At 53.9% G+C, this 15,829-nt stretch overlaps 1 protein-coding gene across 12 annotated transcripts in view; it reads left to right on the forward strand.

Moving 5' to 3' along the window:
- Window positions 1-15,829, forward strand: part of SLC43A1 (solute carrier family 43 member 1) — a 30,386-nt gene that overhangs the window by 7,627 nt on the left and 6,930 nt on the right. For 10 of the 12 annotated variants that reach the window (XR_016217050.1, XR_016217051.1, XR_016217052.1 and 7 more), the window contains 9 exons: window positions 6,567-6,759; window positions 6,846-6,901; window positions 7,043-7,119; window positions 9,660-9,752; window positions 11,173-11,306; window positions 12,555-12,733; window positions 13,765-13,911; window positions 13,992-14,027; window positions 14,252-14,390. Coding sequence is in view for 5 of the 12 variants with exons in the window: in XM_051854089.2 (XP_051710049.1) it covers window positions 6,567-6,759; window positions 6,846-6,901; window positions 7,043-7,119; window positions 9,660-9,752; window positions 11,173-11,306; window positions 12,555-12,733; window positions 13,765-13,911; window positions 13,992-14,027; window positions 14,252-14,390 (1,054 nt within the window). In the remaining 7 variants the exon portion in view is untranslated. The remainder of the gene's footprint in view (window positions 1-6,566; window positions 6,760-6,845; window positions 6,902-7,042; window positions 7,120-9,659; window positions 9,753-11,172; window positions 11,307-12,554; window positions 12,734-13,764; window positions 13,912-13,991; window positions 14,028-14,251; window positions 14,391-15,829) is intronic. The other 2 variants (XR_016217066.1, XR_016217065.1) reach the window with 1 other exon arrangement.

A 15,829-nucleotide genomic window follows, 5' to 3' on the forward strand; every position in this document is an offset into this window, starting at 1 on the left:
TCGGCCCAGCTCTGGCCATTGCACCTGTTTGGGCAGTGAACCTGCGGGTGGAAGACCTCTCCCTCTCTGTCTCTCTGCCTCTCTGTAACTCTGCCTTTCAAATAAGCAAATAAATCATTTTTAAAAAATGAGGAGCTGAGGAGCAGACACCTGATGCAGCAGTTGAGATGCTGTTTGGGATGCCCACAATCCCATAACACAGTGCTTGGTGCGCATCCTGGCTCCTTAGCTTCACACTGGCTTCTTGGTAATGTGCATCCGGAAGGCTCTGGGTGATGGCTCAAGAACTTGGGTCTCTACCATCCATGGGGGAGACCTGGATTGAGTTCCTGGCTCTCAGCTTCAGCCTGACCCAGCTCTAGCTAGTGCAGGTGTTTGAGAACCAGAGGAAGCAAGATCTCTCTCTGTCTTGCTGCCTTTCAAGTAAAATGAAAATGTTGAAAAGCCAGCTTCTGACTTGGGGAAAAAAAGAGCTGAGTGAGCGTTGAACTGGATGTGAACAACCCTCCTGGGAGAAGCTTTCTCCTGGGCCTCCTGGGGTCGGTGTGTCCTCTCCTCGCCTCCCCAGCTTGGGGTTCTTGGAGGGGAGTCTGGTCAGTCGTGGCAAGATACAGCCAGAGCTTGATCCTCAGGTGTTCTTGGGAGTGTTGACTGCAAGAAAGGGAAGCCTGGGGGTTAGGGAGGAAGCACTGACCAGGGGTGCGAGGCAGATGGGACCCTTTTCTGAGTGCTGTGTGTGTGTGCGGCGGTCCTCAGAGCAGCTTCTCTGGTGATTTGAGACTGCTGTGCCCATTGCACAGGTAGGCTAACAGAGCCCATTTTCAGCAATCCTAGTAGACCAGGGATTTGAGAGAGTGAATGCTTAGCCATGATCCCATTTTCCATTATTTCCCAGATCTAGTCATTTGCTATTGACTGTCATGGTTTTACCATTTCTGTGTGCCATAGATGCTATTACTTAATACTATTATTATTATAATTATTACTCCTTCCTTGCATCATTAAAAAAATTTTTTTAATTGAAAGGCTGAGAGACAGAGCAAGACATACAGAGACATCTCCCATCACCAATTCACTTTCCAAATGCCCACAACAGCTTGGCCTGGGTTAGGCTAGGCTGAAGCCAGGAATCTAGAAGTCAACCTAGGTGGGGGGCAGGGACCCAACTGCCTGGGCCATCACTGCTGCCTCCCAGGGTCTGCATTGGCAGAAAGCTGGAATCAGAAGCAGAGCTGGACCCCAGATACTCCTATAGGATGTGGGTGTCTTTTTTTTTAAGGATTTACTCATTTATTTGAAAGTCGGAGTTACACAGAGAGACGAAGGGACAGACAGAAAGATCTTCCATCTGTTGGTTCCCTCCCTAAATGACCACAATGGCTGGGGCTGGGCCAGGCCAAAGCCAGGGACCAGGAACTTCCTCCAGATCTCCCGTGCAGGTGCTGGGGTCCAAGGACTTGGGCCGTCCTCCAGTGCTGTCCCAGGCGCATTAGCAGGGAGCTGGATTGGAAGTGGAGCAGCCAGGTCTTGAACCAGTGCCCATATGCTGGTGTTGCAGGCGGTGGCTTCACCTGCTGTGCCATGACGCCAACCCCAGGATGTGGGTACCGTAAGCAGCATCTTAACTGCTGCACCAAATGCTCACCCTCTCAACTAACTTTTTTAGAAAAGGAAGTTTGCTGCTTTCTAAAATGCAATCTCCTTGGAATTTTGGGTTTGGTGTTAAATACACACATCATACATTGCATATATTTCTAATACATACATAGGTAGATATATATATATATGTATACACACATGTATGTATGTTTCTATTACGCATTTAAATAATAACAATGAAACCTCCAAAACCATTTGTGTCCGCACCTGGTGTGTCCCCTACTTCCTGTGCAAACCACACATTGGGAAATGCAAGTCTCCCATGTTTCTAAACTCTGTCACTCACTCACTCACTGAATACTTTGTCCCATCTCTCTCTCTCTTTTTTTTTTTTTAAGATTTATTTATTTGAAAAGCAGTGTTACAGAGGCAGAGAGATCTTCTATCTGCTGGTTCACTCCCCAAATGGCTGCAATGGCGAGAGCTGCGCAGGCCTGAAGCCAGGAGCTTCTTCGAGATCTCCCTTGAGGGTGCAGGTGCCCAAGCACTTGGGCCATCTTCTGCTGTTTTCCCAGGCCATAGCAGAGAGCTGGATCTAAAGTGGAGCAGCCGGGACTCAAACTGGTGCCCATGTGGGATGCTGGCAGGTGGCAGCTTTACCCCCATGCCACAGCGCTGCCCCTCTCCCCGTGCTATCTTCTGCCTCACTTTACTTGTCTATCACAGTGGGGAGGTGGATGCTAAAGACCTATTGTAATTAGCAGGTGCAAGAGGTCTCGACCTCTGGGCAGGCTCCTCTCCGGGTTTGTAAGTTTCACTTTCTCTAAGCACTGAGTGAGCAGGAGCTAGCCCAATTGAATCAGACCTGTGAGAATGATCGATGAACCAAGGTATTCACTGACCCTGAGTCACGAACAGTGTCCTGGGCTGAATTCTTCATTAGTGCAGGGGCTCCTGGCCTGTGCAGAACAGAGAGGCCACGTGGTGCGAATTAAAAGGACTGGCTTCGGAGATTCTGTTGGGCTTCAGTCTGAGCCCTCCGGTGAGATGCTGGGGGCTGAGTTGCTCGGCTTCTTGGAGCCTGAGCATCTGTGACATGGAGGCCAGTATCCTTACTTTTGAGGACTATTGTAGGATAAGATCAGTTTCTATATGGAAAGTCCTGAAACAAAGTAGGTGTGCATTAACTGCAAGCAGGTGCGATTGTTTATGAGGGAAACTGTCAGTTGGAAGACTTAGGGGCAGGGGTGGTTTCTAATTCAGGGGCTGCCAGTTCCAGTGCTAATTGGGGCCAGGCAGGTGATGATAATTGGGTACCGCAGGGCAGGTGTTAAGAGAGCAGAAGTCTGGGAGGTGAGCACTTGTGTGAAGCAAGCCCTGGTGAATCAGAGAAGCCGCCACTCGGCTGTGATGATGACCAGGTTTTCTTTTCTGTTTTTTTTTTTTTTTTTTTTTTTTTTAAATAAAGAATTTAAGAGAGAGACAGAGAAATCTTCCATCCGATGGTTCACTCCCTAAATGGCCAAAACAGCCAGGGCTGTGTCAGGCCGAAGCCAGGAACCTCTTTCAGGTCTCCCATGTGGGTTCAGGGGCCCAAGCACTTGGGCCATCTTCTACTGCTTTCCCAGGAGTATTAGCAAGGAGCTGAATCAGAAGTGGAACAGCCAGGTCTTGAATCGGTGACCGTATGGGATTCTGGCACTGCAGACAGAGGCTTAACTTTCTGTGCCACAGCCCTGGCCCTGATGGCCATGTTTTCTGATCTTTTCAATATAAGCCAGAAATCTAGATGTTTAGAGATGATTCCCGGTTTTAAACTGGCACTCAATTTTTCTTTATTTTAAAATATTTTTATTTACTTGAAAGGCAGAAAGAGAGAGAGAGCGAGCGAGTGAGCTGGTTCACAATGGCTGGGGCTGATCCATGCTAGAGTTAGGAGCCAGGAACTTCATTTGGGTCTCCCATGAGAGTGGCAGGGACCCAGGCACTCGGACCACCCTCTGCTGCTTTCCCAGGCACTTTAGCAGGGAGCTGGATTGGAGCAGCTGGAACTGGAACCGGCTCTCCAGCAAGGGATGCCAGTGTTCCAAGTGGCAACTTAACCTATAGCACCGCAAAGCCAGCCCCTAAACTGCCACTCAGTTTCAATGCACTAAAAGGTTCAGCCAGCCTCGCAGAACATGGGTGGGGGCAGTGCTGGCCTGAGTTATCTTTGCTTTTCTTCTTGCTTTACTCACTGTCCCAAGACAGAGCTCATTGGCAGACAGTCACTACATGTCCAGCAAATAGGTGTAAGAGAGGATTAGCTGGAGCAGACAGTGAGCGTCAAGACCCCTGAATTACTGGGCTGGCCTCAACCCCATGTGTGGTCTAACCCCTCTCACTGCTTCCTGCAGGTGCCCAAGCACTTGCCCCAGCCTTCTTGGCAACTGCCACAGGTGGGGAACTCCCCATCGCCCAAGGAGGTTCCTTCTCTGGGTGGCCGGCACGCCTATCTGCCAGCCCTTTATGTTCTTTCTGAAGTTCACACACAGATCACTTCGCCTTCTGCCAGTTGCACACACTTCAGATATCTGAAGTCAAGGTCACGTCACTGTTGGGCCCGTGCGTCTGCCTCGCCCCCCCAGCATCCGGGCACTATGACATGGGCATCTCTCTTCTCAGCACCTGCCACTCCACGCTGTATTTCGCCTTCATTGGGTTCTCTGTTATCTAACCACAGCCGCGCGTGAGAGTTGAGGGCTTCCCCTCTGTTTCACTGCGGGAACCTCAGCACCCGAGGGCCATCATCTCTCGTCGGCTGTCCCAAGGGCATGTTCCCTGGGTTGGGCACCATGCAGAGCTTTGGTCCTTGTCTCCAAAGGAACCTGTGTGTTAGGCATTCTATTCTTATATTGTAGGATAAGATCAGATTCTGTATGGAAAGTCCTGGCACAAAGCAGGTGTGCATTAACTGCAAGCAAGTGGGATTGTTTATGAGGGAAGCTGTCAGTTGAGAGACTTAGGGGCAGGGACAGTGTCTTAATTCAGGAGGCTGCCAGTTCCAGTGCTAACTGGGAGCAGGCAAGTGAGGGTAATTGGGCAACACCTCACTTTCTTCATCTGGGTTATGGGGATACTTTATTGACTGACTCATGGGCCTCATGGGACTCATGAGTTGATGCAGTGACTGTTTATAAAAGGCCCCGGGGCTGGGGTGGTGGTGCAGTGGGTTGGGCTGCTGCTTGTGACACCAGCATCTTTTCCTTTTTTTTATTTTTTAAATTTATTTATTTGAATATTTGAAAGAGTTACAGAGATAGACAGAGATAGAGAGCTTCCATCTGCTAGTTCACGCCCCAAATGGCTGCAACGGCCGGAGTCAAAGTCAGGAGCCAGGAGCTTCTTTTGGGTCTCCTACGTGGGTGCACGGGTCCAAGCACTTGGGCCATCTTCCACTGTTTTCCCAGGCTATTAGAGAGCTCGATCAGGAGAGGAGCATCTGGAACTTGAACCAGCGCCCATATGGGTTGCCAGCATCACAGGCAGTTTTACCCGCTGTGCTGCAGCACCGGCTCTAATACCAGCAACTCTCATAGGAGTGCTGGTTCAAGTCCTGGCTGTTTAGCTTCTGATTCAACTCTCTGCTAACGTCCTGGGAAAGCAGCAGAGGATGGTGTGAGTTATTGAACTCCTGCCATCCAAGTGGGAGATCTGGATGGAGTTCCGGGATCCTGGCTTCAGTCTGAGCCAGCTCCAGCCATTGCAGCCACTTGGGGAGTCCCCCAGGGGATGGAAGATCTCTCTGTGTGTCTCTGTCTCTCTCTGTCTCTCTCTTTGTCTTTCCTTCTCTGTTAGTCTGCCTCTCAAATAAATGAACTATTTTTTAAAAATTTATTTGAAAGGCAGAGTCACACATGGGTGTAACTTGCTGCTGCTTTCCTAGGCACATTAGCAGGATTGGAATTGGAGCAGCTGGGACTCATGAGATGCAAGCACTGGTGGTGGCTTAATTCTCTACGCCACAGCACTGGCCCCAATAAAATAAATCTTATAAAAAAAGGGCACCGGGCATTGTAGCATAGCTGGTAAAGCTGCCACCTGCAGTGCCAGCATCCCATGTGGGTGCCGGTTAGAGTCCCAGCTGCTCCACTTCCGATCCAGCTCTCGCTATGGCCTGGGAAAGCAGTGGAAGATGGCCCCAGTCCTTGGGCCCCTGCACCTACGTGGGAGATCTGGATGAAGTTCCTGGCTCCTGGCTTCGGATTGGAGCAGCTCCAGCCGATGCATCTATCTGGGGAGTGAACCACTGGTTGGAATAGTTCTCTCTCTCTTCTTCTTCCTCTGCCTCTCTGTATCTCTGACTTTCAAATAAATTAATCTTAAAAAAAAAAGGAAGAAAAAATGCCTGGAACAAAGCTGAGTGCTCAATAAATATTACTTTATCAGGGTGTCATTTATTGGGAAAGCTTCCTTTAAGTGAATTTCTGTTAAATCTGTTAGGGCACCACTGATCGACGTTGCTGTTAGATCTGGGGGTGCCTCCTGTTGGGGGGTCCACAGCCCCCAAGCTTGGACATTGGGTGATTATTGCAATGCGGTAAATGCTTTGATGGCTGTCCTCTTAGCTGAGCTGGTTGATGTCTCGGGCTGTGTTTGTGTCGTATATGTATGTTTGGGATATGTACATATTTGGTGTGTACATGTGGGATGTGTGTGTGTGTGGCCTTTATGTATGTGGGGTGTGTGTGTGGTATATATGTATGTAGGGGGTGTGTGATGTATGTCTTTCCCAAGGTCAGGTACTGAATTGCTGCCATTTATGGAGCCCTGTCCCCCAGAATATCACCCTAGACCACCCCCCAGAATCACCTGATGGGCAGTAATGAGGAAATGGGGCTTGAACACAGCACCACTGTCGGGGGCTGCCGTCTCCCCTGCCAGCTGTCCCGGCTGTTGTGTGCTGAGCCCTGCCCCCTCCTCCGCAGCTGCAAACACCACCACCAGCACCGCCAACAGCAGCCAGGGGCAGCCGCCCAGCCGGTGGCCCAGCTGCGACCGGCAGGATGAAATGCTCAACCTGGGCTTTACCATCGGCTCCTTTGCACTCAGCGCCACCACCTTGCCCCTGGGGATCCTCATGGACCGCTTTGGCCCCCGGCCCCTGCGGCTGCTTGGCAGGTGAGGCGGCTGCGCCGTGGGAGCTGGGGGGCAGGGGTAGGGAGGTCTGGAGAGGGGACCCCTCACTGTTTCCTGTGTCCACACAGTGCGTGCTTTGCTGCATCTTGCACCCTCATGGCCCTGGCCTCGCGGGACCCTGAAGGTGAGCTGTCTGGCCTTTGTGCCCTCACAAGGAAAGAACGGGTGGGATGGAGGGGGCTGCTTTGCCCGAGACGCTGCCCTTGGCCCCCCGCCCTGCCACAGCTCCCCAGTCGCCCTCATTCAGCCCTCTCCTTCTTCCCAGTTCTGTCTCCGCTCATATTCCTGGCGCTGTCCCTGAATGGTTTTGGTGGCATCTGCTTGACGTTCACTTCGCTCACTGTGAGTATGACAGGCCCGGCCCAACAGTGGGGACACCTGGGAGAGGGGGATGGTTGGAAATGAGGGTGAGCCTGGGGGTGGTGCTTGTGTATGGAGGTCAAGGGCAGGTATGGGAAACCGCTCAGGTGTGTGTGTGTGTGCACGTGCACGCATGTGTGTGCGTGTGCGCGTGGGGCTACCGCACCAATCCCATGAGTGTCGGCTGAGCCCTGTTCTAGGCACTGCGGCTACAGCCCAAACAGGTCTGACCATGTCCTCCTGTCCTCACCTTGCTGGGTCTTACCTTTTGGGGGTCAGGGGGAGGAGACAACCTGATAAGTCAGCAAGCTGATACGCTGTCAGCGGTGGTAAGTGCTGGGAGAAGATAAAACTGGGTAATGTGACAGTGGCAGGGAGGCAGCGGCTGGAGGAGGCAGTGTGTGCTGTGTCTGCTGTGTTGTGGGAGAGTGTTCCCGAGGGACACTGTCTGGGTTGAAAGGGTGACTGGGTAAACATGTGAGTGTGAGGTTGAACCCTGCGACGCGGCCCACGCTGGCCCGTCCTGACCTACAAGGTCAGGCTTGACCCCTTGTGTGTGTGTGTGTGTGTGTGTGTGTTTCTCTGAGTGCACACTAGGAAGGTGAGACAGAATGGAAGGGTTAAAGGCTGGGGAGCGGGTGGGGGCGGGGCAGGTTCCTGCCTGGGCCAGCTTTGGGTTGTTTATCTCCAGTGAGGTCTGCCTGAAGGCCAAACTGGGTGTTTTTGGCTGAATTTCATCTCACCCCAGGAGCCGCCTTTGCCTTTTAATTCCAGCCGGGAACATTTCACAACTCTCTCTCGAAGGAAGCGATCCCTTCCTCCCTGCCTCTTCTCCACGCTTTGCAACTTGGCACAGAGCCTTGAATCCCTTCTCTGGGGCCTGACCTCGGACCCTACCCTGGTCACCCTGCCCTGGCCAGCCCAGAGGGGCTCTACGCCTCCGCCCCTTAATCACCCAGACTGTAATCTCCAGCCAATGGCAGGGCCTGACATCGTCCCCGCCCCCCAGGGCACTTGCTCTGCTGCTCCCTGGGCCGGGACGTCCAGTGCTGAAGCTGTGTTCCTAGCCAGTCTGGGTCTGGCCTGGGGTTAGCTGGGCCAGCCTCACCCTGCCGATGGTGCTGGGCACAGGCGGCGCCCACAGACCCCTGGTGGAGTTGTCCTGGCCTGGCACCTTCTTTGGTGTCTTTGGCAGGGGGCCATGCAGATACAAGGTGCCAGGGTAAACTGCCCCAGTGGGGAACAACAGGGCCCCCCTCTTATTTTTTTTTCCAGAGCCTTGTAGGGAGACAGGAAGGGAGGACGACTCAGTTCCCAAGTTTTCCTTCCCAGAGCTGTTTGAGGTCCTCCTTGTGAGCCTTGGTTTGCTGGTGCTCTGGGGAGTAGGTTTAGGCTTTGCTTAGCGTTTAAGTTTCTTCCTAGTTATGGGATCATCTGGTGATGTGTGGAGGATGGTGAGGATAGGGGGTACACACAAAAGCTTCGGGACTTAGCTTCACTGCCCAGGCCAGTGAACAGAACATCAATCAATAAATTCTCTTTTTTTGAAAGATTTTTAATTTATTTTGAAAGGCGGAGTTAGAGAGAGAGATCAAGAGAGAGAGAGAGAGAGAGAGAGAGAGAGATCTTCCATTCATTGGTTCATTCCCTAGATGGCAGCAATGGCCAGTGCTGGGTCAGGCCAAAGCCAGGAGCCAGGAGCTTCTTCCAGGTCTCCCATGTGGGTGGCAGGGGCCCAAACACTTGGGCCATCTTCTGCTTTTCCCAGGCCATTAGCAGGAATCTGGATGGGAAGTGGAGCAGCCAGAACATAAACCAGTGTCCATATGGGATGCCATCATCATAGGTGGCAGCTTAACCTGCTATGCCACAGCACCGGCTCCAATCAATTCTTTACCAGCGAGAGCTCTAAGTCTGCTCTGCCCCCTCCCTTCAACCCACCTTCCCCTCCCCGATCCTTCCCCTGACTTGGCGCTGGCTCAGTAGAAACTGGGCTGGGACATTTGGGGCCCCTGACAGGGCTAAGGTGCACCTGTTGGGAGTCATAGCCTTGGAGTAGGGCTGGGGTGGCCAGAACAGGGGAGGGAGTCATTTAGCTGCTCTGACCTTGAGTGCCTGCCCTTCATTTTCTCTCTGGGCTTCGACGTTCTCAGCTGTAAAGGGGAGCAGCACTGGGTCAGTGTTATTCAGAGGTGGCACACGACTAAAGAGACCACCACAACGCACTTGGGAAGCCCTGCGTGTAAACAAAATGAACAGAATTTCTCCAGGGCACTGCTGGGAAGCCTTTTCTGTGTCAAGTGCATTGGGAGTGTGTAAGAGAGGGTGAGAGGATGGCTTCCCTGTGGATTTCACTTTGAGACTTTGCAGTTGTGGCTCCTGGAGCTGTGGTCTCCTGGAAGTGACTTTGGGAAGTACCAGGCTGGGTACAGCGTGCTCAGGCGGGGTTGGGAAAGGGGAGCCCTCGGTGGATACTGGGGTTGGGGGTTCCCCTGCTCATGGCCTCTGTTTTCCTTCCACAGCTGCCCAACATGTTTGGGAACCTGCGCTCCACTTTTATGTCCCTCATGATCGGCTCCTACGCCTCTTCCGCCATCACATTCCCCGGAGTCAAGGTAGGGGCCGCTTAGGGGGCCTGGGAGGTCCCCCGGGTGGTCTTTTTGCCCCGAGTACAAGAACTGGGTGGGGCTGGGGGAGCGGTGGCCCAGTTCCTGCCTCCGGGGTGAAAAGCACTGAAGCGTCATTGGAGGAGTCCCAGCCCTGGGCTGCACCACGGGTCCGACTTCTCCGCTCTCTTCCTTTCCTTCGCTGGTGTCTGGGTACCAGCCGTCCTCTCTCCGGGCCGAGGCAGGCCTTCTCAGCTGGTCTCCTGCCTGTCTTCTTTTCTCGCCCTGGAAGCTGCATCCCAGGACTTCTACAATGCTCTTAGGAGGGACCTGGCTCATCCCCCCCGCCACGTCTCCCCTTTCATACTCCAGCATCACAGGGCAAAACCTGGCCAGGTCAGCCTGCTGGACCTGAGAGCCAGGAGCCCTGAGATGTCTTCGTCCTTGGTCGAAGGATCTGAACGCCTCCTTTCTATTGGGCTGTGATGCATTCTTCAAGCCCCACCCTGGGCAATTCATCGGCTCCTTTAGGGGGCACCGTTTCTCAGCCCAGCGAAGGAGATGGGAGACGTGCATGGGTGGGTGGCTGCCAGTTCTGGTGGGCAGTTCCCCCCACGTCTTCAACCCAGGGAGTCCAGTCTGAGGAGCCCCGTCTGGCGTGTGGCCCTTTGAAGCTCTGTCTTGCTCCTAGAGAGGAAAAGGCCCCCGAGGCCCAGGGCCGAGGAGGTGGAGCCCAGGATTTCCTAGACAGTGACTGGAGCTCTGAGCAGGGACCGGAGGGCAGGGCCCACGTCAGGCGTCCCAGACAGAGGGTGTGTGAGAAGACGGGAGCCACATCGTCTGTGCTTCTCCCATTAGTGGGGGTGGACAAATGCTGGGAATCACAGTCAGTTCAGAGCCTGTTGGTCTCGGGTTGGGAGGCCCTAGGCGGAGCACTGGAAGGCCCCCTGCACCAGGTGTTGCACCTGGGGACACCTGGGACAGGTGAGATAAGGCCCTTCAAACTGGGTTTACCTTTCCCCCAGGGAGCGTGCCAGGAAGGGGCAGGATAAACACATTCGGTGTGGCACACCTGGGTCATTCATTTTCCTAACATAATTGACCCTTTTTTTGGCGAAGATCAGCATGAACATTTATGGAGTCATGGGCAGGGTGTGTGTGCCTTTTAAAGCCTTTTAAAGATGGAGATTCAAAGGCATTTTAAATGAGAGACTGGCTACTTCAGCTCCAGCAAGGACTATGTCACACTTCTTTAGAGGGGCAAGGGGGGAAGAGGAAGACAATGGTGGATCTTCTGGTCATTTCTTCCTCCTCTGCGAACTGGATCCAAGGAGTGGGTAGAAGGGACCTTCTTGAAGGTCCAGGTTCTGCCTCTGTGGGGTCTGGGGCCTGGTGGCTTCCCCCATGGGCCTGCCGCCTCCTCCCACAGTTGATCTATGATGCTGGCGTGTCCTTTGTGGTCATCATGTTCACCTGGTCTGGCCTGGCTTGCCTCATCTTTCTGAACTGTGCCCTCAATTGGCCCATCGAAGCCTTTCCCAACCCTGAGGAAGCCAATTACACGTGAGTGGCAGGGGCTGGGGTCGGGATGAGATGGGAGGGGTTCACCTGCTCTAAAGGGGGGAGGGGCCAGGAGGCCAGGGCCGTGGTGATGAGACAGACAGACCTGGGTTTGAACCTCAGTTTGGCAGACGGCCTCAGCTCTGCAAGCTCGTTCTCATAGCCTGACCCTGCTTACACTCAAGTGCTCTTCAGGACCAGCTGGCACACACACAGAACAGGTGGTCAGACATGAAGATTCTTCTTGGCAGTATCCTCTCTGGGTTTGCAGCAGGAGGACACGAGAGCAAGAGGGACCTCAGTGCCAGAGGCCATGTGGCCCCAAAGGAATCCAGCATTTTACCTTGTCTGGGCAAGCTGAACGCCAGCTTTCCCCAAGGCTGTCAGTCCAGCGGGGGCAGGTGGAGATGCTCCCCAGGCACATCAGGCTGGCAGCTGCTTAACTGACTCAATTATTGAGTACCTACTGTATGCCAGGCACTATGGATTTAGCTCCTATACCATTCTCAAACAGCTGTAAGACCTAGCTTCTTTCATTAACTTTGGTTATAACAAAGGTGCAGGAAAACAAAGCAACTTTTCGAAGGTCGTAACATTGAAAAGGGGATGCCAGACTATGGCTGGAGTCAGGTTGATTCCGAGCAGCCCCAGAGAAATAGGACTCATTTTTAAAAATTTTTTTTAAACTTTTATTTAATGAATATAAATTTCCAAAGTACAGCTTATGGATTACAATGGCTTTCCCCCCCATAACTTCCCTCCCACCCACAACCCTCCCCTTTCCCGCTCCCTCTCCCCTTCCATTCACATCAAGATTCATTTTCAATTCTCTTTATATACAGAAGATCAGTTTAGTATATATTAAGTAAAGATTTCAACAGTTTGCACCCACATAGAAACACAAAGTGAAAAATACTGTTTGAGTACTAGTTATAGCATTAAATCTCAATGTACAGCACATTAAGGACAGAGATCCTACATGAGGAGTAAGTGCACAGTGACTCCTGTTGTTGACTTAACAAATTGACACTCTTGTTTATGGCATTAGTAATCACCCTAGGCTCTTGTCATGAGTTGCCTCTCGCTGACTGGGCACCTGCGCCAGCCTGGCCCCTGGGCCGGGCTCTGAGTCCTGCCTTAGCGAGCATGTTCCTGGGCACAGCCAAGGCCAGGCCCGTCACTGAGAGGCAGGGTGTTGGGCTTGGGCTCCCCCTGGCTGCTTCCCACACACTCTGGCCTGGCTGCCATTAGGAAGAAGATCATATGTAGTGGGCTGGCCCTGGACCACAAGGTGACTGGCGACCGCTTCTACACCCACGTGACCATCGTGGGCCAGCGGCTGAGCCAGAAGGCCCCCAGCCTGGAGGAGGGGGCTGACGTTTTCGTCTCATCCCAGGATGTTCGCAGCACCTCGGACAGCCTCCCTGAGAGTGAGTGTGTAGTCGTGGTGCCGGCCTGGGGGGGCTCGGGAGGGTGGGTGCTCACGCTGGGTGAGGACCCCTGAGTGTCCATTCTTTCTCCCCTTCAGTCCTCACAGCACCCCTAGATGTAGATGGGCCGTAGACCCCTTTTGCTGATGAGCAATCCAAGCTAGGAGAACTCTGGGGGACTTAGGGGTATCTGTGTGGTCCCAGGGTAGGGGTGCCGGGGGTGGGTGCTCCCAGAATCTTGGACTGTGGGGGCAGCTGGTTTCCTCAGAGTCACCTGCAACCTCCAAGCCCATTGCATCAGGTGCGGCCAGGCCAGGGAGCCTCCAGGCAGGTGCCCTCCAACGCTTGGCTGGCCAGTGCCCCCTGCTAGCCACAGGAGGAACTACACCCGCCTTCCAGAGGTACCTGTGCTTACCTAGGACCCCTGGACTGCCAGCTCCATGATTGGGGCAAGAGCAGGGGCCTAGGAGTCAGGAGATGGCGTTTTGAGGCTTGCTCCCCGTTTACAGGCTGTGTGGCTTGGGTAACTCTCCTATCTCTGTTCTCGCTTTCCTCGTTTTCTAAGCTAACACTGGTAACTCCTGCCTGGCAGGGGAGTTGCGAGGGTTGGGTGAGCCTGGGACATTGGAGCACAGTTATAAGGAGGGCTGTGCCCTGCCAGTCCCTCTGGGGCCTGAGCCAGAGTCAGACTGACCTGCTGCGCCCAGCCCCAGGACTGGGGCACGTCATGTGGCTGTCCGAGCCGTGGATACCGTTGTGGCGGCTTCTGTGGGGCTGATCTGTGGCCGTGTGGAGCTGGCAGGAAGTGTCCTGGAGGCAGTGCTACCACAGAAGCACCAGGTGTCCCTTCAGAGGCCTCCCAGAACTGTTCTGCAGCCGTTACAGCGCAGGGCAAGAGCTGGGAGGGAAGTGACACTGAACTTCCCATCTCTGAAGCAGCACAGTTCCTGTCCCAGCCCCCACTGGGACTGCGTAGGGGAAGTGGAAGGTGCAGGTGCAGGGCTCAGGGGCTCCCCCTGCTGTCTCTCCAGAGTCTGTCCCCTTCCGCAAGAGCCTCTTCTCCCCCATATTCCTGTGGAGCCTCCTCACCATGGGCATGACGCAGCTGCGGGTCATCTTCTACATGGCCGCCATGAATAAGATGCTGCAGTATCTCATAACCGGCGGCTCGGAGCATGGTGAGCCTGCTTTGCAACTGTGGGCACAGGAGGGTGACCTTGGCCGAGCTCCCCTCACCCTCTCTCCCTCCCACCCACAGAGACCAGTGAGCTGAGACAACAGGCAGCAGAGACAGGTAGGGGGAGGAGAGCCAGAGCCTGGCCACACCCACCCTGCCGTCGCCCAGCGTACAGGGGGTGGGACTTCTGGGTCTGGACTGCTCTGGTCGCCCTGGGCACTTGGGGACTCTGAGACTCCAGGATCAGAGGAAGGCTGCGTTGGCAGTCTCTGCCCCGCACTGGGCTGCTGTTCCCGCCCTGCGTCAGCTCCTGAGCCCACTGCCATCCCTGTCCCGCCCAGTTGGGTTCTACTCCTCCGTCTTTGGGGCCATGCAGCTGTTGTGCCTCCTCACCTGCCCCCTCATCGGCTACATCATGGACTGGCGGATCAAGGACTGCGTGGACGCCCCGACTGAGGGCACTGCCCTCGGAGACACCAGGTGACCCGCGCAGTGATGGTGACAGCGGGTGGTCAGACGGTGCCTTTTGTTTCCCGTGCTTTCCCATCCACCATCTCCCTTCACTTTGCTGAGGGCCCTGGGAGAATGGGGATGCCTCTCCATTTCACAGATGAACAAGCTGAGGCTAAGGAGGGGCAGGGCTTGCTTGCTGAGAGCAGCTACCCCTGAGCGCTGACTGTGCCTAATGCACCTTGCATATCTTTATTTAGGCTTCCAGCAGCTCTCTGGTCGAGGTACATTGTCCTCATCTGGCAGCTGAGGGAGCTGAGACACAGGGCTCCATAGTTAAGTCATTTCCCCAAGGTTACAGTGTTGAGTAGCAGGCTCCTGAACCCGTGCTCCGAAGGGGATGCGAAGCCTTCTGCAAGCTGGGAGACAGAGTTGCTGTAAAAAAAACATTAGATATCACAATTTTTTTTTTTAGCACCAATTGCACATCTCCCCCCCCCCCCAACTTGGCCTCTCTATTATGTTTTTTAAAGGTTTATTTATTTGAAAGGCAGAGTGACAGCAGAATACAGAGATCATCTATCCACACCCCAAATGACTGTGACAGCCTGGGCTGGGCCAGGTCTCGCATGTGGGCGGCAGGGGCCCGAGGACTTGGGCCATCTTCTGCTGCTTTCCTGGGCGCCTTAGCCAGGAGCTGAATCGGAAATGGAGCAGCCAGGACTTCAACTGCTGCTCTGATACGTGATGCTGGCACTGCAAGTGGTAGCCTTTAACCTGCTGTGCCACAATGCTGCCCCTTTCAACATTTTTATTTATTTTTAAGGATTTATTTATTTGAAAGGCAGGGTGACAGACGGAGAGATCAAAACTTGGCATCTTTAAACAAAAAACCTTATCTCCCATACTTTCTGAGAGGTGGGGATCCGACAGTGGCACAGCTGGGAGGTCTCTCTTAAAGCTGCAGGCACCTGAAGTGAGCACAGGACTGGAGAGCTGCGTCAGGGCTCTGTCGCGTGACCCTTGGCAGGAGGCGCGGGTCCTCACGCGGACCTCGCCACAGGGCTGTGTGCGCCTGGCGGCTGGCTTCCCCTAGAGCAAGAGATCGCAGAGAGAGAGACCAGAACAAGCCACAGTGTCTTGGGCGGTGCAGTATTGGAAACGGCAGACATCACTCCTACTGTACTCTGTGGACTGCCCATAGCTGTGCGGTGTGGCGGTGAATCCCAGGGGCCAAGGATCCTCTGGTTTCTGCTCTTTTTTATGTGAATCCAAATTAATTAGTCCCTGTTTGTCCCGAGAGGAGAGAAGGCATCTAAGGGACAGTCCCTGGCAACAGTGCCCATCCCTGGTCCCCGGCCTTCTTTGCCCTCTGCTCCTGATGCCAGGGTCCATGGGCAGGGCCCTCTGTCCAGGGCAGACAGGCAGCCAGCATATTTCTCTCCTGGGCTGGCTTCGGAGCCCTTGAT

Source organism: Oryctolagus cuniculus, chromosome 1 (genome assembly GCF_051225735.1).
Source record: "Oryctolagus cuniculus isolate XC-2025 breed Fujian yellow rabbit chromosome 1, ASM5122573v1, whole genome shotgun sequence".
Lineage (NCBI taxonomy): Eukaryota > Metazoa > Chordata > Mammalia > Lagomorpha > Leporidae > Oryctolagus > Oryctolagus cuniculus.